Source organism: Barbus barbus (assembly GCF_936440315.1).
Source record: "Barbus barbus genome assembly, chromosome: 41".
NCBI lineage: Eukaryota > Metazoa > Chordata > Actinopteri > Cypriniformes > Cyprinidae > Barbus > Barbus barbus.
The window spans coordinates 2,883,131-2,904,956 of NC_136719.1; the positions used below are offsets into that span (position 1 = coordinate 2,883,131).

Consider the following 21,826-nt stretch of genomic DNA (forward strand, 5'->3'; position numbering starts at 1 on the left):
TTAATAGTTTGTTAATGGCGAGAACTGGACTTTAAATTAAAGTGTGACCAACCAAACAGTCATAACACCCATCATTTTCTACCAAGAAAACTAAAATATGAAGCTCTTCATATGAAAACATTAACAGCAGGTTCCCAAACAGAATAGGCTTTTATAAACAACCACTATAAAGGAAATTGCATTAAGCATATTTATTAATAGCACATTCAAAACCCAAACTGTGGTTATGAATTATGCAAATATAACACCAACTACCCTTTTCTGAACCCATAATGCCAAGCACTGATTTATCACCCACCAATGTTAACTTAAACCAGCCTTAACTTACTCTCGCCCTCGATTTTATCCGTTCCTCTGGTCCAGATGATCTGCCTGGTCTCCAGCTTGACTTGAAACGTCCTTCTCTCCGGCCTCTGGGACTTCTTGGAGTAAAAGAGCGTCAATACAGTGCCCAGCTCCAGATCCCGGTAGAGATTGTTCACCTCGGTGTCGCTCAGCGTCCAGGGTCCAGGTCCATTGGAGGCGAAGCCCGCGGTCGCAGCCATTTCCCCTGTTTGTTCTTCAGTTCCTTTCCGAATAATTCACAGCCTCCCAGGCCTGATGAGGACACCTATGAAAATAAGGAAGAAAAGGGCATTAGAAAAATCACAAAACAACACTATGAAATAATAGCAGCATTGAAAACACACAGAGGCCTGCTGTAAAATCATCCACATGTGTCCATTTAACTTACTGGCCTTTTTGGTGGTTATATACACAGATTATACATGACAGAAATGCAATATGGTGAATGCCTGATGATAATGCATGGATTATTATAACATATAAATGAACAACACCGATCCTTCCTCTAATGCATACTGTAATCTGAACTCGAGTGTGTTTAAATAGAGCTCATCTAATATTATTTAGCTGAATGCAATCAATAAGATCACTTTATACAGATGCAACCAATGCATACAAACAAAAAAACACTGATGCTTATTAATAATAATATTAAAAACGACACATTTCTAAATAGTTTCAACACACCGATCAGATTTGAAAGGCTAATAGAGAGATGGGAGCGTGTATACTGTTGGTAACGATGATCATAATAACACAGGTTTGTTTTGTCGTACCGTGTATGGATGCAGCTGGCTCTGTGGGACTCAGTAGAAGCAGAAACACGATCTCAGCAGCGCTCATGTCGTCCTGTGCGGGTTCAGCGGATCGGAGCGGCGGTGGTGTGAGGTCTGCTCTCCGCCATGAGCCCTTCCCCCATCAGCAGATCCCACAGCGCTGCAGCGGAGCTCGGCCTCTTAAAGACACAGCGCCGCTCTCCAGACGCCGCTGCAGCGCTGTGGCTCCTCTGTGCTGCTCAGTGGGGCTAACAGTATGCATTATGCCTGACTGGAATAGTACACTGCAATACTATACTTGCTATCGTTAACAGTGTGTATACTACACATTTAATTTGACTTTATTTTTTAGTCATTTAGCAGACGCTTTTATCCAAAGCGACTTACAAATAAGAAAAAGTAACTAAAAGTCAAAACTCTGCAAATACTATATACACACATTTACGAAAATAAATTACATAAATACTGAACATTTAAATGAAAACTAAAAGATAAGCTAAAAACAATTCAAAATATTAAAATAACAAAAGAATAATGCTTCTATCATAACACTAAGCCAAACACCAAAAAACAACTGCAAAATAAATCCAACATATATATTATTTAATTTCCATATAGTATGAAGTACTAAAATAACTCAAATTAAATACAACTAAAAGTGAATAAACAACTTATACAGACATCAACACCGAGCCAAGCACACATGTTTTAAAACAACAACAACAGCTTACTTACACAGAGTAAGAAATGGTTATAAAAACTGAAACAGAAGTGAAACAAGTAGAAAAGAGGAAAAATAAAAAGTGATGGAGTCGCACGAGGAGGCCTTCACACGACGGCTGCCGCAGTATAATAACCTTTTTTATACCCATCTAACAAATGGGTAGCTGGACCCACTTTCCTGTTTATCACAACAAATGGCCAAGCAAGTGCACACACTGACCACTGCAGGAGATACGCCATACAGTATGAGACCAAACGCCATTTCAGCAAGTCTCAACACAGTAAACAAAATAAGCGATCATTTTCCTGTATGAACTGGACACACATGTGGCCTAGGCAACATTAGTGCACTGCCTACTATCTACAAAGTATATGAAACACTATTCAGTGTGGTTATGTTCAGAATTGAATACTAGTTGCTTGTTCAGCATGCACTGTGTACTGCATACTATTTATTAAAGTGTGTTAAATAGTATGCATTATGGCTGTTTAGTATAGCATACTACAATACAATACTTGCTATTGTTGACAGTGTGTATATTACACACAGTATTTGAATTGTCTGTATGAATTTGACACAGAGATGACCTAGGCAAAATTTGCAATACATTACAAGTGTAATGCTTACTATATACTGCACAGTGTGCACTGTGTACTATTTTGTGTACAAAGTATGTGAAACACTATTTAGTGTGGTTATGTTGACCTATTTTCTGTGAAAAAAAAGAAAAGTTGTGTTCAGAATACAATACTTTTTGCTAATCGTTCAATATGTACTGTGTACTGGATACACAGGTGACCTAGACTATTACGTCTGAAATCACATACTCTCTAGTAGTTACTACATATAGTTTGAAATTGTTTCATAGTATGAAATCTGGACATGCTACACCCGCCATGTTGTTACCGTCATGTGACCGACCAGCAACAGTTGCATTGCTACTTTTTGCCTACTTTTTTGGAATATCATAAGTTGAATAAGTTTTTTTCATACTATATATTATGTAAGTATAGGCAAGAGTATGCTTGAATACAGTACTGCTTATTATATGCTGCACAGTATGCACTGTGTGCTGCCTATTTTGTGTAAAAATTATGTGAAACTGTACTTTTTTATGTAAAACAGTATGCAGAGTGAAATTCTAAGACATAAATAAAATAAGTAATTTTGCATTTTTTATTTTATTTATTTATTTAATTAATTTAGGTAGTCTGATCAAGGTATTAAAAACTACTTCTGGTTCACTTCTTACACTGGAAATGAAAATCTAGTCATGTGCATTGATTGCATTGTGGCTGCAAAGTCATGCAGTGTGCTCTAGATACTGCACATCCTAGCAAAACCAAAAAGATGACGATGCACATTAGACATCAGGACTGCTCTGTTGCTATTGCATCTTACATAACCTAACATATACGTGATACAGTCTACTTATGTGCACTACTTTTTCTTCATATCATTATCAAACCAGGATTTGAAGTTAAAACCCGCCACTAGAATTATGTCAGTGGAGGAGAGACTTAATTATGTTGACTTCTGTGAGGAATCAGCTGATCACTTTATGAACTGACAGCCTGTCCACTACTCTTCAACGTATTTATCATTAAACATTCATTTTGCCTGAGCTGTATCCTTATAAGCTTCTCTTGGTCAATAGATTTCTGATTCTGAAACTCCTTTAAAAGCTCAACCTTTTTTTTTTTAGAACAGCATATTCTGCAAATCAAAATTGGTGTGCAGCATAATGTTACTCCAGACATACATGCAAATGCACAATGCCCTCATAGGAAGAGGTTATAAACCAAAGCCACAAGTGCAGATCGCTGCCTTCACGGTGCATTCACACGTTCAAAGCACAAGACACAGAGGATGTGAAAACGACCTTAAAACCTTTATTCTAGACATATAATGTTAATAAACAAATGCTTAAACAAGAAAAACCCTTTCCATATTTCTTCAGGAATGTGTAAATCTGTCCTTTTGCTACATAGGGCATTTTCTTTTTTTTTACTAAATATTGTCTCATACAAGTACAGAGCATCCAATACCCAATTTAATTTAAATTACATATACAAATTACTGTAAACAATGTCTATATAAATCAAAATCAATCTTAAACTAAACATGGCTTACACTAAGAGTTAATGCACAGTTATTACACTGAATACATAACCTTCACAAAAGGATTATGTAACCTGATAATGTCCCACTACACTAATGCAAAGCAAAATCAACATTCAAGCTTATATTGTTATACTGCACAATAAATTACAGAAAATGAGGGTGTGTTTAATTTTGTTATTTATCTTGCATATAACATTTACAACAACGTCTGAGCTCTAACCAGGTAACATATGACTTCAGTGCAGGGGTGTGGACTCGAGTCACATGACTCGAGACTTGACTTGGACTTCAGGCCTGTGACTCGGAAAGACTTTATGATCAGATCAGCGTCGTTATCACTATAGACCTTTTTTTTTGTCAGATGTCCATTGTTTTTGTTCAATCAGCTGCATATTTTAATTGCATGTGCATTTTATTTTATTTAAACCTCCATTAAGTTTAAAGTTCTAGATTTAAATCTGAGTTTAAAGTTAAGGTGCAAATATTACTTAAATCCAGGATCAAAATGATGGGTTAAAATGTAAACCTGCTTATTTTTAAAGGTTTAAAATTTGGTGCGAAATAATTATTAGATAAACCTTAATTTAAGATAGATTTAAAATTAATCATTGCAAAAAAATAAAAATTGCTATTATTTGAAGGTGAAAAAAAGCAGCAGTTGGCCTAGTGATCATTTTTAAAATATAATTTGAAGAAGTGTTTCTTTCACAAAATGATTTGTGACTTGTAGTCTATGTATAGCTAAAAAAAAGGCTAAATTTTTCTGCCTCTTCACCAGGCACTTTTCACTTTTATTTCTTTCGGGATAAATAATTGAATTCACGAGTTGTAAATCAGTCTGTATAGCACATAGACCCTAAATTTAGCGATCAACTATGCATATTATGCATATTATAAACTTAACATTTAACGTATAACATTTAGTCTTTGTTACTCTTAGTTATAAAGAATGGTAGCACAGCATTTTTGAATGACTGTCTTCATGAGTCTGTCTGCATCCATATTGCAGGTTTCCTCTCTCATGTAAAGTTTGGTAGCAGCTATTTCTTCTAGTTCTTTCAAAGCAGTTCTTTCTGCATTTCTGCTCACGTTTTTAAATCTGTTTCATTGAGGTTCCAAATAATGGCTCATTGGCTTAGATATACCCTGGTTTCACAGACAAGGGTTAAGCCTAGTCCTAGACTAAAATGTAATTCTGAGCTGTTTCAACTGAAAGAAACTTACACTGACTGATCTTAAATATATAAGTGCCTTTGTTTTTTCTCAAGATGCACACCAGTAATGTTTTTTTTCTAAGCATGTTTATAAAAATTGCTTAAATGTCCTAATTGATCTATGATCTAATCCTGGCTTAGTCTAAACCCCGTCTGTGAAACCGGGCCCTAGAAGCATATATTCTTCTTATGCACACATGCAAAGTATTGTAGCTGTTATTTCTATGAAATTATGTTGTCTTTGCTATTCTTTTACTAACTATTTTGGCACAATCCCTAAATTGAACTTGAGTAGTTTTACTAAGTGCACCCATCTCACATGAATTTAAACTATGTAAAACATATTCTACCCGACGTCCTGATATAAATTACTATAAATTTGATATGGTAATTAATACTGAGACACTAATTGTGGGCAAAGAGCACTAATGACTTGTTTAAGACTTGAAGCTAAAAGTTGAGGACTTGCAACTCGACTTGGACTTGCCTATTTTGACTCGGGACTTGACTCGAGAATTGAATGCAAAGACTCGAGATTTACTTGTGACTTGCAAAACAATGACTTGGTCCCACCTCTGCTTCAGTGTAATTTATAGCCATTTAAAATATACAAAAAAAGCAGTCCTACAGAAAGGGCCTTTTTCACAACAGGTATAAAAATATTTTTCTTTAAGATAAGTGTTTTCTTACTTTTTAAAATGTGGTATAAAACAAAACAGGGCAATAAACTTGGGTGAAAGATGGATATTGCATTCATTTCTATGCAATTAAAAACTGTAAGCAGAACCTTACAAGACTTCAAATTAAAAAGTACATTACCTAATAGATTTCTATAAGTACATCAGAGTGGTCAGAAACATATTTTTCTATTGACAGTGCATATGATGGACTTTTTCATTTATGGATTCATAGATTAAGGAGTTACCAACTGGAATAAACTAGCTTTTATATACTGTATATACTGGTAACTAGTTCTGTGCAGCATATAAATAATTTCCTTTCACGAGAAACTGTTATACCACAGCAAATTTTCAGAAATTAAATTTCATAATAATAATAAAAAAAAAAAAAATAGGGATAATGCTAAACAGGGTACACAGTAATAATGGCTATATTTAAAATCATATTCTTTTGGTAAAACAAATTTCTTTGCACACATTAAAAAATTAAAGGTACATCCCTGATAGAAACATTAAAACAACAACAAAAAAATACTGTATTCACATTTTGTTGCAATGCGTCATCATGACATTGGTGCCTCTGATCGCTTTTATTTATATGTCGGCTAAAAACTTATTTTTTTCCTTTAACTCGATTTATACACAATTTATCATTTAAGATTTCTTTCATTTAAGGATTGCAGGGGTTGTAGTATCTCATTATTATCACAGCATGATATGAAACAACTACAGCCTTTCTTGAATAAAGATATGGTGTTCAGCAAGGCTCAGTATCAGGCCCTCTTCTGTTTTCAAAAATGCAGTATGGGTTAAACAAATAACCACTGAACTCATGTAGACCCACATTTTGAGAGAAACTACTGGCTTGTTCTGCATTTTTTACATTACCTTGTGCTAAATTTTCTTGATATACAATTCATCAAAATAATAGCAATAAAATAAAAGCTTTAAAACTCAAAGTCCTCATCTGTCATGTCGATAACCGAGGCAAACTTTTCTCGCTGTGTTTTGTTGTAAATCTTCTCAATGGGAACGCCCCATTTTTTGCACCTGTGAAGGGAAGAAAGGAGTAAACAAGATGTCGTGGCTGGAGAAAGTCTCTTTCACAAACACACGCTTAGCATGAGTAAAGGTCAAAGGGATATTCTTCCACGCTTTTCCAAAACAAACAGTCCTTGCATTTAGAAACTGGTGAACGGGCCATTGTGTCATAGTAGGGATATTTTCCAAAAATAAGCCGAGAGGTGGGCTGATGACAGTACACACAGAGGCAGGAGTCTGGTTCAGGCACAGACCCTTATCGGGGCCTAAACCGCCACTATTCCCACCCACGGACATTACATACAAGAGGAAAACCGCCAGAGCCCATTGTTCTTGCCTGCATGTTTTTCCCCTCTTTACTTTGAAGGGACATATGCAACCTTAAAACTATTTCCACACTAGTACTTTAGGTTAGATTACTAGAATTAAGTCCAACTTGCCAAAGTCAATGTGAACACTGATTTCTCTTACAGGTGACTGAGATTCACAGGTCCAGGTAGTTGAGTTTAGATGTGCCTAATGTAATCTGTTTATTCTCCTCACGATCTGTGGCCTGAACTTCCAGCTTCATGTTCAAGTTCAAGTTTCAAGTTCAAGTTTATTTGTATAGCGCTTTTTACGATACAAATCGTTGCAAAGCAGCTCTACAGGAAATTAAGTTTCCACAATATATTTATATATTGCAGAACCTTAATATATTTAACTTATGGCAAAATTTGGTAATTCTGTATGTTGTCTGAGCGTTGGCATCCTCTGAGGTCCTCTGAGAGGTTGGCATTATCTTTTCTCAGGTGTTCGGTCATCTCAGATCATTTAAGGGTTGGATCCAGACTGAAGCTTCTGTAATTCATAGTTACCACGGGATGTTAATCAGAAACAGAGAAACAAATAGAGACATAATTAGCATAGCTGCTGTTCCATCTAAGCAAAAATGATTTGTTCAACCCAAGCTAAAGAATAATAATAATGTACATTTGATCAGATATAACTGCAGTACAAGATTATAAGATGCATTATGTGAATGATTGGCTAAAGAGATGTGTCTTTAATCTAGATTTAAACAGAGAGTGTGTCTGAACCCCGAACATTATCAGGAAGGCTATTCCAGAGTTTGGGAGCCAAATGTGAAAAAACTCTACCTCCTTTAGTGGACTTTGCCATCCTAGGTACTACCTTTTTTGCGACCTTAGGGAGCGGGTTGGATTGTAGCGTGGTAGAAGACAAGTTAGGTACACAGGAGCTAAACCATTTAGGGCCTTATAGGCAAGTAATAATATTTTGTAAATGATACGTAACTTAATAGGTAGCCAGTGCAGAGACTGTAAAATTGGGGTAATATGATCATATTTTCTTGACCTGGTAAGAACTCTAGCCGCTGCATTTTGGACTATCTGTAGCTTGTTTATTGAAGATGCAGGACAACCAGCTAGCAGTGCATTACAATAGTCCAGTCTAGAGGTCATGAATGCATGAACTAGCTTTTCTGCATCTGAAACAGGTAGCATGTTTCGAAGCTTGGCAATGTTTCTAAGATGGAAGAATACTGTTTTTGTAACATGGGAAACATGATTTTCAAAGGGCAATTTGCTGTCTAATATAACACCCAGAATATTTTACTTTAGAGGACGTGACAGTGCATCCGTCTAGTTGCAAATTGTAATCCAAGAGATTCTGTTTACTGTTTTTTGGTCCAATAAGTAATATCTCTGTCTTTTCTGAATTTAATAGGAGGAAATTATTGGTCATCCAATCTTTTACATTTTTTACACAATCTATTAGCTTAGATAGTTGAGAAGTTTCATCTGGTCTTGTTGAGATATATAGTTGAGTATCATCAGCATAACAATGAAAACTAATCCCGTATTTTCTAATAATATTACCAAGAGGCGACATATATATTGAAAATAGCAGAGGACCTAGGACAGATCCTTGTGGTACTCCATACTTTACTGGTGATAAATGAGATGACTCATTTAAATGAGCAAAGTGGTAGCGATCGGACAGGTAGGATCTAAACCATCTTAAAGCCTGCCCTTGAATACCAGTATAGTTTTGTAATTGATCTATGAGTATGTCATGGTCTATAGTGTCAAACGCAGCACTAAGATCAAGTAATACTAGCAATGAGATGCAGCCTTGGTCTGAAGCAAGAAGCAAGTCATTTGTAATTTTAACAAGTGCAGTTTCTGTACTATGGTGAGGCCTGAAACCTGACTGAAATTCTTCATAGAGATCATTTTTTGCAAGAAGGAGCACAACTGAGCAGACACAACTTTTTCTAAAATTTTAGACATAAACGGAAGATTTTAAATGGGTCTGTAATTTGCCAGTTCATTAGAATATAGTTGTGGTTTCTTAATAAGAGGCTTAATAACCGGAACGTGGCCTAAAGATAACGATGAGTTAATAATATTGAGAAGCGGTTCTTCTGCTACAGGTAACAACTCTTCCAGTAGTTTAGTTGGTACAGGATCTAATAAACATTTTGTTGGTTTAGATGCACTGATAAGTTTATTTAGCTCTTCCTGTCCTATAGTTTTAAAGCACTGCAGTTTTTCTTTGGGTGCGATGAATGAAGCTGAAATACTAGACGCAGTAGAATCTACATTTGTTATTGTATTTGTGATGTTATCTATTTTATCAGTAAAGAAATTCATAAAGTCATTACTATTAAACTGTGAGGGAATATTTAGATCGGGTGGCGTCTGTTTATTTGTTAATCTAGCCACTGTGCTAAATAAGAATCTTGGATTGTTTTGGTTATTATCTATGAGTTTGTGGATATGCTCTACCCTGGCAGCTTTTAGAGCCTGTCTATAGCTGGATATACTGTTTTTCCACGCACTTCTAAAAACTTCCAAGTTAGTTTTTCTCCATTTGCGCTCAAGATTACGAGTTTCTTTCTTGAGAGAATGGGTATAACTGTTGTACCATGGCACAGTACGTTTTTCTCTAACCTTTTTCAATTTGAGGGGGGCAACAGCTTCTAATGTATTAGAGAAGATAGTGCCCATGTTGCTAGTCATTTCGTCTAGTTCATGTGTATTTATGGGTACACAGAGCAGTTGAGATAAATCAGGCAGGTTATTTGTGAATCTGTCTTTGGTGGCTGGAACAATAGTTCTGCCCGGACGATAATGCGGAGCCATATAACTAATATCAGTAATACGCAGCATGCACGATACAAGGAAATGATCAGTAACATCATCACTTTGAGGTACGATATCTATATCAGTAAGATCAATTCCATGCGATATAATTAAATCTAGCGTATGATTAAAACGATGAGTGGGCCCGGTGACATTTTGCTTGACTCCAAAAGAGTTTATTAGGTCAGTAAACGCAAGTCCTAACGCATCATTTGTATTATCAACGTGAATGTTAAAATCTCCGACAATTAGCAGTTTATCAACATTAACCAATAGATCTGAGAGGAAATCTGCTAATTATTTTAGGAAATCTGTATATGGCCCTGGCGGTCTATACACAGTAGCCAGAGCAAGAGATAGGAGAGATTTATTTTGCATATCTAACAGTGTAACATTAAGCAGAAGTATTTTGAATGAGTTAAACCTCCTGTATCCTGTTTTCTGAGTAACATTGAGAATATCACTATATATTGTTGCCACACCGCCGCCACGACCAGTCTGACGGGGCTCATGTTTATAACAGTAGCTTGGTGGAGTAGACTCTTTTAGACCAAAATATTAATTTGGTTTAAGCCAGGTTTCAGTCAGGCAGAGTACATCAAAATTATTATCTGTGATCATTTGATTTATAATAACTGCTTTGGGTGCGAGTGATCTAATGTTTATCAGCCCATGCTTTAAAAATAGTTTTTCTTCATTTATTTTGCGTTTTTCTGGTTTAATCATGATCAGATTTGTTCTAGATCCTGCATTAAATTTATATTTTGACCTCGCTATTTGGGGAACAGACACAGTCTGTATAGATTGGACAATGCAAGTACTTCTATCATTTAAGTGGGTAGAACAAAAGTCATCATAGCAGTTATTTAGGCCTTTGATCACGTATCAGAGATTGGACTGCTGAGGACGCTCCCGGCCACCAGAGGACACTTGCCACCAGAGAACGCTTCCGGCACACACCCAGACTGAGATCACACACACACACACACACACACACACAGGGCCTTGCCCTTTTCGCCTTTTTTGTTTTGTTTTTTTCTCCGTGATCCCGTTTGCCACTGAACCTGCTTTAACGACGACAGTGGGGCTTTGACAGCCTTAGTCAAACGGGTTGGCGCGTTTGGTCGGGTTGTTAGTTAGTGCGCTATACGGAACCGTTTGCCACTGAACCTGCTTTAACGACGACAGTGGGGCTTCGACTGCCTTATTCAAACGGCTTTTCTATAACGTGTGAATATATCCACTATAGCGTTCTATAACAAATCCGATCAGAGTGCCTGTTTATCACTAGTTTTATTCTGATTCTCGAGTCTCCTATTAGCTTATAGCCCGTTAGCATCGGCAGCGTGGCAGCCGCTAATCTCGCTTACATTGCAAATCCTCTATTCACACACATTACTATCGTTTCACTGTTACTTGCTTAAATGGCGGATTTGTGTCTACCTCTGAGTGCAGGTGAGGACACGTTCGAGCTGCATTCGGTGCAGCTGGAGCTGGAGGCCGTGGAGAAACAGATCCACGACCTGCTGGAGAAAAAGGCCCAGCTGAAGGAACGGAGAGCTGCGCTGGAAACATCCCGGGCTGACGCTCACAAGTCCGGGGTAAGTATACAGCACGCTGCTAACACTCCCACCACCTCTACTCCGTGTATTTCTCTGCACAGACCCTGTGCACACAGGACTCGATCTTCCCAGATGTCCTTCACTCCGGCGCTGGGATACCACGGACCCTGGGTGCTGCAGCAGCGGAGGACGCGAGCCAGGCCTCGGGTGACGACTTCTCCCCCCCCTGTCTTCGAGATCTCCACAAGGAACAAATTCGCCCCCCTCCGCGAGACAGAACGCGACGTTGTGATCGTTGGAGACTCCATTGTCCGGCACGTCCGTGCTACGCTAGCTGAAGGTAAAGTACACGCTTCCAACATCCCCACCACCTCTACTCCGTGTGTTTCTTTGCACAGACCCTGTGCACCCAGAACGCGATCTTCCCAGATGTCCTTCATCTCCACCCGGAACCGCTTCGCCCCCCTCCGCGAGACGGAACGCGATGCTGTGGTCGTGGGAAGCTCCATCGTCCGGCATGTCCGTGCTACGTCAGCTGAAGGTAAAGTGCACACTCACTGTTTCCCCGGTGCACGTGTTCTCGATGTTTCTGCGCAGATACCTGCGATCCTGAAGGGCAACGAGAACATCGGTGCTGTCGTGCTGCACGCGGGGGCCAACGACATCAAGCTGCGGCAGACGGAGACACTGAAGAGGGACTACAGGAGCCTGATCGAGACGGTACGCAGCACATCGCCCGCGGCGACGGTCATCGTGTCGGGACCGCTTCCCACGTATCGACAAGGAAACGAAAGGTTCAGTAGACTGTTTGCTTTAAACGAATGGTTATCGTCATGGTGTAAAGAACAGAAACTGCTCTTTGTTAATAATTGGAATCTTTTCTGGGAGCGTCCTAGGCTTTTCCGTGCTGATGGCCTGCACCCCAGCAGAGTCGGAGCGGAACTCCTGTCGGACAACATCTCCAGGACGCTACGCTCCATCTGACTAGTAAGCCAATTCTCAAATAACTGCTATGACGACTTTTGTTCTACCCACTTAAAAAATAGAAGTAATTGCGTTGTCCAATCTATACAGACTGTGTCTGTTCCCCGAATAGCGAGATCAAAATATAAATTCAATGCAGGATCTAGAAAAAATCTGACCGTGATTAAACCAGAAAAACGCAAAATATGTGAACAAAAACTATTTTTAAAACTTGGGCTCTTAAACATTAGATCACTCGCACCCAAAGCAGTTATTGTAAATGAAATGATCACAGATAATCATTTTGATGTACTCTGCCTGACTGAAACCTGGCTTAAACCAAATTAATATTTTGGTCTAAATGAGTCTACTCCATCAAGCTACTGTTATAAACATGAGCCCCGTCAGACTGGTCGTGGCGGCGGTGTTGCAACAATATATAGTGATATTCTCAATGTTACTCAGAAAACAGGATACAGGAGGTTTAACTCATTCAAAATACTTCTGCTTAATGTTACACTGTTAGATATGCAAAATAAATCTCTCCTATCTCTTGCTCTGGCTACTGTGTATAGACCGCCAGGGCCATATACAGATTTCCTAAAAGAATTTGCAGATTTCCTCTCAGATCTACTAGTTAATGTTGATAAACTGCTAATTGTCGGAGATTTTAACATTCACGTTGATAATACAAATGATGCGTTAGGACTTGCGTTTACTGACCTAATAAACTCTTTTGGAGTCAAGCAAAACGTCACCGGGCCCACTCATCGTTTTAATCATACGCTAGATTTAATTATATCGCATGGACTTGATCTTACTGATATAGATATAGTACCTCAAAGTGACGATGTTACTGATCATTTCCTTGTATCGTGCATGCTGCCTATTACTGATATTAGTTATATGGCTCCGCGTTATCGTCTGGGCAGAACTATTGTTCCAGCCACCAAAGACAGATTCACAAATAACCTGCCTGATTTATCTCAACTGCTCTGTGTACCCATAAATACGCATGAACTAGACGAAATGACTAGCAACATGGGCACTATCTTCTCTAATACATTAGAAGCTGTTGCCCCCCTCAAATTGAAAAAGGTTAGAGAAAAACGTACTGCGCCATGGTACAACAGTTATACCCATTCTCTCAAGAAAGAACCTCGTAATCTTGAGCGCAAATGGAGAAAAACTAAATTAGAAGTTTTTAGAATTGCGTGGAAAAACAGTATGTCCAGCTATAGACAGGCTCTAAAAGCTGCCAGGGCAGAGCATATCCGCAAACTCATAGATAATAACCAAAACAATCCAAGGTTCTTATTTAGCACAGTGGCTAGATTAACAAATAAACAGACGCCACCCGATCTAAATATTCCCCCACAGTTTAATAGTAATGACTTTATGAATTTCTTTACTGATAAAATAGATAACATCACAAATACAATAACAAATGTAGATTCTACTGCGTCTAGTATTTCAGCTTCATTCATCGCACCCAAAGAAAAACTGCAGTGCTTTACAACTATAGGACAGGAAGAGCTAAATAAACTTAGTGCATCTAAACCAACAACATGTTTATTAGATCCTGTACCTACTAAACTACTGAAAGAGTTGTTACCCGTAGCAGAAAAACCGCTTCTCAATATTATTAACTCATCGTTATATTTAGGTCACGTCCCAAAACCATTCAAGCTGGCGGTTATTAAGCCTCTTATTAAGAAACCACAACTAGATTCTAATGAACTGGCAAATTACAGACCCATTTCAAATCTTCCGTTTATGTCAAAAATTTTAGAAAAAGTTGTGTCTACTCAATTATGCTCCTTTTTGCAAAAAAATGATCTCTATGAAGAATTTCAATCAGGTTTCAGGCCCAATCATAGTACAGAAACTGCACTTGTTAAAATTACGAATGACTTACTACTTGCTTCAGATCAAGGCTGCACCTCATTGCTAGTATTACTTGATCTTAGTGCTGCGTTTGACACTATAGACCATAATATACTCATAGATCGATTACAAAAATATAGTGGTATTCAAGGACAGGCTTTAAGATGGTTTAGATCCTACCTGTCCGATCGCTACCACTTTGTTCATTTAAATGGGGAGTCATCTCAATTATCACCAGTAAAGTATGGAGTACCACAAGGATCTGTCCTAGGTCCTCTGCTATTTTCAATTTACATGTTGGCCCTTTGGAAATATTATTAGAAAACACGGGATAAGTTTTCATTGCTATGCTGATGATACTCAATTATATATCTCAACAAGACCAGATGAAACTTCTCAACTATCTAAGCTAATAGATTGTGTAAAAAGTGTAAAAGATTGGATGACCAATAATTTCCTCCTACTAAATTCAGATAAGACAGAGATATTACTTATTGGACCAAAAAACAGTACACAGAATCTCGTGGATTATAATTTGCAACTAGACGGATGTACTGTTACGTCCTTTAAAGTAAAAAATCTGGGTGTTATTTTAGACAGCAACTTGTCCTTTGAAAATCATATTTCCCATGTTACAAAAACAGCATTCTTCCATCTTAGAAACATTGCCAAGCTTCGAAGCATGCTACCTCTTTCTGATGCAGAAAAGCTAGTTCATGCATTCATGACCTCTAGACTGGACTATTGTAATGCACTGTTAGCTGGTTGTCCTGCATCTTCAATAAACAAGCTACAGATAGTCCAAAATGCAGCGGCTAGAGTTCTTACCAGATCAAGAAAATATGATCATATTACTCCAATTTTACAGTCTCTGCACTGGCTACCTATTCAGTTCCGTATCATTTACCAATTATTATTACTTGCCTATAAGGCCCTAAATGGTTTAGCACCTGCGTATCTAACTTGTCTTCTACCACGCTATAATCCAACCCGCTCTCTAAGGTCGCAAAACTCTGGACTTTTGGTAGTACCTAGGATAGCAAAGTCCACTAAAGGAGGTAGAGCTTTTTCACATTTGGCTCCCAAACTCTGGAATAGCCTTCCTGATAACATTCGGGGTTCAGACACACTCTCTCTGTTTAAATCTAGATTAAAGACACATCTCTTTAGCCAAGCATACACATAATGCATTTTATAATCTTGCACTGCAGTTATATCTGATCAAATGTACATTATTATTATTCTTTAGCTTGGGTTGAACAATTTATTTTTGCTTAGATGGAACAGCAGCTACGCTAATCATGTCTCTGCTTGTCTCTACGTTTCTGCCACGGGATTAACATCCCGTGGTAGCCAGGAATTACAGAACTTCAGTCTGGATCTAACCATTACATGATCTGAGATGACCGAACACCTGAGATGGAGGATCAGCGCCGGGAGATGACGTATGTGTCCCTGATCGTAGGCAGAGGCCAAACACCTGGATGAACGCCAGAGACAGATCCCCATTGAGGACCCCGCCACTTAGACAGCCATCGGAAAAGACCACTGGAACCAGCTGAGCCCATTCAATCTGACTTGCTGCAGTTTGGAACTGAACTGCTGGTTTGTTTGGCCAGAGGAGAATTGGCCCCCCGACTGAGCCTGGTTTCTCCCAAGGTTTGTTCTCCATTCTGTCAGCGATGGAGTTTTGGTTCCTTGCCGCTGTCGCCTCTGGCTTGCTTAGTTGGGGACGCTTCATTTCCAGCGATATCGCCGACCTTATTGCAAAGACACTATTTAAACTTATTGACACATTACTTTCCTTTTTTTTTTTTTTTTTTATATTGTGCAGTGCTTTGACACAATTTGCATTGTAAAAAGCGCTATATAAGTAAAGGTGACTTGACTTGACTTGATTTAAGAATTGGCTTACTAGTCAGATGGAGCGTAGCATCCTGGAGATGTTGTCCGACAGGAGTTCCGCTCCGACTCTGCTGGGGTGCAGGCCATTAGCACGTAAAAGCCTAGGACGCTCCCAGAAAAGATTCCAATTATTAACAAAGAGCAGTTTCTGTTCTTTACACCATGACAATAACCATTCGTTTAAAGCAAAACATCTACTGATCCTTTCGTGTCCTCGTCGATACGCGGGAAGCGGTCCTGACACGATGATCGTTGTCGCGGGCGATGTGCTGCATACCGTCTCGATCAGGCTCCTGAAGTCCCTCTTCAGTGTCTCCGTCTGCCGCAGCTTGGTGTTGTTAACCCCCGCGTGCAGCACAACAGCACCAATGCTCTCATCGCCCTTCAGGAGCGCAGAAACATCGAGAACACAAGCACCCGGGAAACAGTGAGTGTGCAATTAACCTTCAGCTAACATAGCACGGACGTGCCGGCCGATGGAGTCTCCAACGATTACAGTGTCGTGTTCCGTCTCGCGGAGGGGAGCGAAGCGGTTGCGGGTGGAGAACTCGAAGACTGGAGGCAGAGAGGTCGTCGCCCGGGGTCTGGCTCTCGTCTTCCGCTGCTGGTGCACCCAGGGTCCGTAGCGTCCTGGTGCCGGAGTGAAGGACATCTGGGAAGATCGTGCACAGGGTCTGTGCAGAGAAACAGATGGAGTAGAGGTGGTGGGAGTGTTAGCAGCGTGCTGTATACTTACCCCGGACTCAAAATCAAAACATGCAGTCACAAATCAGCGCATCAGCTGCTCAGATATCCTCTGCACTGCCTTCTTTGTCTCCACAGCCCTCAACGCAGCAAACACACACGTTTATCAGAGAAAACATGTATGGCTCTGATTTAACAATCCTTTATATCTCTTTTTTACTACCTGCGTTAATAAATATTGGATCAGTTTCCCGTTTTTCAGAAAATGAAAACAAAAGATTTAAATAAAAGACTGCTTAGTTTTTATTTTTCTCATCATGAAGCGTCTTGGTGTCGGTTTTGGCTGCTTTAAGTTCCTTCTTGGCAGCAGAGAGCTGTTTGTTTTTCTCGTCTACCTACAATACCGATACACAAGGTTTCTGTTTATTGATGACAGCAAAAAGGCCAGAATTCAAATTACTGATGGTGATATTAATCACTCATACCTTGGTCTGTAAATTGTGCATGGGTTTCTCAAAGGTTTTTGGTGGTGTCCTCTGGTGGTTTCAGAGAACAGCCACAGTGCTCTGTTATATGAGAGGATCTTCTCAGGGATGTTATCATCAGCTATAACAATCAGGATGAAGGGGTTTTAAGTCATTTAAAGAATTTAGAAACAAAATACCAGCTATAAATAAAGAAACTGCAAAACTGTTTGGGCATCAGCCAATTAGTAGACAGACATGGAAAAGAGGAGAGACAGACTCACGGCTGGTCAGTTCCTTGAGCTGCTGTTGGAGGGTAATGGATGCGTCAACCCATCCATCAACTCCTGGAGATGTTTATTCAGAATTGATGTCTAAAGAACAGAGCCGACGGTGCACATCACATTAAAGCCTACAGTATTATATTTGATATGCAAATTCTAAAGCCTCTAAATGACTAATACTTTGCTGAAAAACCTTCTGCACACAATCTACTACTCCATGCCTTCTGTCGTCTGATTGATAGTTTATACATTTTTACCAAGAAAAGCCTTTTTAGTATAATTGTAAAGGTTGTGGTTCACATGTCTTTTTGTTGTGAAATCTATACGGATTTTTTCATAAATGTAAGAATAACTTTTATATTATCTGTAATATTTCAAGATAAACATTTACTGGAATGAAGCAGCTTAGGTTTACTTGATTATACATACTTGCTTTTTAAGGAATCATGTTCAAATATGAGTATCAAATATGATCATCGCTCAGTCTTCGTATTGCATTGCATTATATATTTTGAACTACAGAGCTCTGATCATCAAACTAAGCAATTAAATATCATCTTACTAAGATGTATTATTGGAGATATAGAGTGACAACTGATATTTGTATCATTTTATGCAAGTAGTCTGATATACTAATCTCACTTATTACATTACAAGCTGCCAGAGTTTCACCTTACTATGTGTCCATATAAATATCAGCATCTGCACCAAATTGCATCATTTTGCTCAATTTGGGTCTGAATAAAACTGAAGGCTTTTTTCCTTCTTCAGTCTGAGATTTATATTCTCACGACATCATAAATGAGCCACAAAAGCCTGATATATCAAAAATGACACTCAACACAAAACACATACAGTCAGGTCCGAAAGTATTCATGCTTTTGCCTTTATACACCACTACAATGAATTTGAAATAAAACAATCAAGATGTGACTGAAGTGCAGACTTTAAGCTTGATTTTAAGAGGTTCCACAAAAATATGACATTTACCATTTAGGAGATACAGCCATACCTCCATTTTCAGGGCTCAATAGTATTTGGACAGTTGACCTAAGAAGAGGCTATTTGACCAGGTGTTGTCTATTCCCTCGTTACTTCAAGACAAATTAAGCAGATAAAAGATCTGGAGCTGATAAGAGGTAACAAAAATAAATTACAGTTGGTAGTGATAATTTTTCTATCAGCAGTACAATTGGTATAGATATAGAACAAACTGTGGTGGAAAGAATGCCAAGGCGGAAGTTTAAAGCAGCCAACTGGGAAAAATTTAAGGAGTTATGTCATAACGGAATGTCTGAATTTTGTAATTCTATGGAAGATGTAGAAGTTTTTAATTATAAATTATGTGAGGTGATACAGAATATGGCTGAAGAAGTAATAGGAAAGAAGAAGGCTGGTAAAAGGAAGAAAGCCGTTCAATGGTGGAATGAGGAGTGTAGTGAGGCAATAAGTAAAAGAAATAAAGCACTTAAGAGAGTAAGAAGGTATTACATTTAGCTATCACGATTTTATTAAGTATAAAAGAGCACAGGCCATAGTGAGGAGAGTAATTCTGAAAAATTATTAGAAATTATTGGAGGGAATTTTGCAGTAATATTGGTCAAGATATTACAATTAATGAAGTATGGAGTATGATAAGAAAAATGGGAGGGAAATCGAGAAATAGTAACATACCTGTATTAGTATTTAACGATAGATTAATAATATCAGATAGTGTTAAAGCAGAAGCTCAAGCAGAAACGTTTGTTACAACGTACATAGTAATTCAAATTTATCAGAAGAAATGAGGAGGTATAGGGAACAGATCATGAGTAAGAACCCTCAGTTACTGGAGGAAAAGGACCATCTGGATGTATGTTAGATTCAGATTTTACTCTGTATGAGCTGAAGAAAGCATTGGCAGGGGTTAAACAAACTTCTCCTGGAAGAGATGATATTTGCAATGAGATGGTAAAACATCTATCTGTCAGTGAGTCCCAGTCACCTCAGTCACCGCAGTCATCAGCCACCACTTACCCACGATCACAATCACCTGTGCACCTGCACCTGTCGATCCCCAATCAAACCACCTATAAAGCCACGCTTCACTCACTCACTGATCGTCCAGTCTACCGTTCACTACAGGAACAAAGCCAGACCCTCTGTACTTACCTTTGTGATTTACCCACCTCCGATATCCCGACGATTCTCCACCGTTCCCGATCTCCACCGCTCCTGTGTTCCACCGCTCCTTGGATTCCTCCCTGTGTTCACCTTACCTGCCCAAGCACTGGCTAGCCTGCCTCCCTGCACTCAGTCCCCTGGATCAGCCTTCATGTAACTCCCTGGTTTCACTTCTGATTACATCAATAAAGCTCCCTGTCTGATTATACCTCTGTGTCTCCTAGCTTGTGTCCTGACAGAATACCGGAACAGGACAGCAGCGTGTCATGGAACCCCGGCCGCCATCGGCTGTAGACACGCTGGAGGCTGTGCGAGGCACCTGCCTCCGCGAGTCCCACGGCCATTCCTTCTACCTTTGCGGGTGACGCAGCGGGGTGTGGCAGATTCCTTCTGCAAGTCTCTCTATACATCGAGATGCAACCACAGAAGTTTGTCTCCGAACGCTCAAAGGTAGCGTTTCTCACCTCTCTGTTAACAGGCAAAGCGCTGATGTGGGCCAAGGCAATTTGTGACGCCCAGAGTGTCATTATCAACTCCTTCGAAGCTTTCACTATTCACTTCAAAGAAGTTTTTGGAGTATCCGCGGGAAAGATTTCCATGCAGGATCAACTGCTTCGCCTCCATCAAGGAGAGTCATCAGTGGACGACTACACTCTGGAGATTAGCATGCTTGCCGCCACCAGCGGATGGAATTTGGTCGCTCTGCTGAGTGCCTATCGCCTGGGGTTGAATACGTGCCTACGTGCTCAGATGGCGATTTACGATGACAACGTGGGATTAGAGAGTTTCATGCAGCGCGCCTCTCGCATCTCTCAGCATCTCGCCATGTGTGACGAGGACGCTGCCTCAGCCACACCCCAGCTAGCCTCACCTGCCACCGGCCCTCCAGTACCAGACCCCATGCTTGTGGACTCTGCCCGTTTGTCTCGCACGGAGCGTGCTCGCCGCATTGCGGCCAGGTTGTGTCTGTATTGTGCTTCCCCCGATCATTACATCAGTGATTGCCCAACGAGACCTGCATGCCCAGTGGTGAGTACACTCCAACTTGAACCCGATATTTCCTCTTTGTCTTTACTACCAGTACAACTACTCACCCCAGAATCCTCTGTTTCAGTCACCGCCCTGGTCGACTCGGGCTCCTCGGGGAACTTCATATCACATGCCCTCCTAAACCACCTCAATCTACCACGGAAGCGGCAACCCCGGGAGCTCCGAGTCGAGACCATTCAGGGAAAGCCGCTTGGGAGTGGAAGGATTAAGTACCGAGCTCCCCCCTTAAGGCTCCAGGTCGGATGTTTACATGAGGAGATGATCTCATTTCTGGTACTGGAGGGACCCACGGTGGAGATCATCCTGGGACGCCCCTGGCTTAACCAACATGCTCCCGTGGTCAGATAGGATCCCTGCGAAGTCACTCGCCGGAGCGAGTCCTGTTTCCAAAACTGCCTATCATCGATTCCTAAGCCACCCCAGAAACTCGTATCCTTCCAAGTTTGTTCCACCCTGGTCGAAAGTCCTGAGCCTCAGGTGAAATGCACGATCCCATCTGACTACCAGGTGTTCCAGGATGTATTCAGCAAGCAGGCAGCCACCCGCCTTCCACCACATCGGCCATGGGACTGTGCCATCGACCTGCTGCCTGAGGCCAAACTTCTAACAAAGGGTAGAGTATACCCATTGTCCATCCCGGAGCGCAAGGCCATGGAGGAGTACATCAAGGAGGCTCTCCAACAAGGATTCATTCAACCATCCACTTCTCCCACCGCATCCAATTTCTTCGTGGGCAAGAAGGATGGAGGCTTGAGCCCGCGCCGCCCTCGAGGAACTCCGTGGAGCCCGCATGTTCTCCAAGTTGGACCTG

At 40.0% G+C, this 21,826-nt stretch overlaps 1 protein-coding gene across 2 annotated transcripts in view; it reads right to left on the bottom strand.

Moving 5' to 3' along the window:
- Positions 1-1,344, bottom strand: part of LOC306860780 (1-phosphatidylinositol 4,5-bisphosphate phosphodiesterase gamma-1-like) — a 42,145-nt gene extending 40,801 nt beyond the window's left edge. For both annotated transcript variants that reach the window (XM_079402697.1, XM_079402696.1), the window contains exons 1-2: positions 1,122-1,344; positions 329-610 (exon numbers count right to left, since the gene is read on the bottom strand). In XM_079402697.1, coding sequence (XP_079258823.1) covers positions 329-545 — 217 coding nt within the window. In that variant the 5' untranslated portion in view covers positions 546-610; positions 1,122-1,344. The remainder of the gene's footprint in view (positions 1-328; positions 611-1,121) is intronic.
- Positions 1,345-21,826: the final 20,482 nt, after the last annotated feature.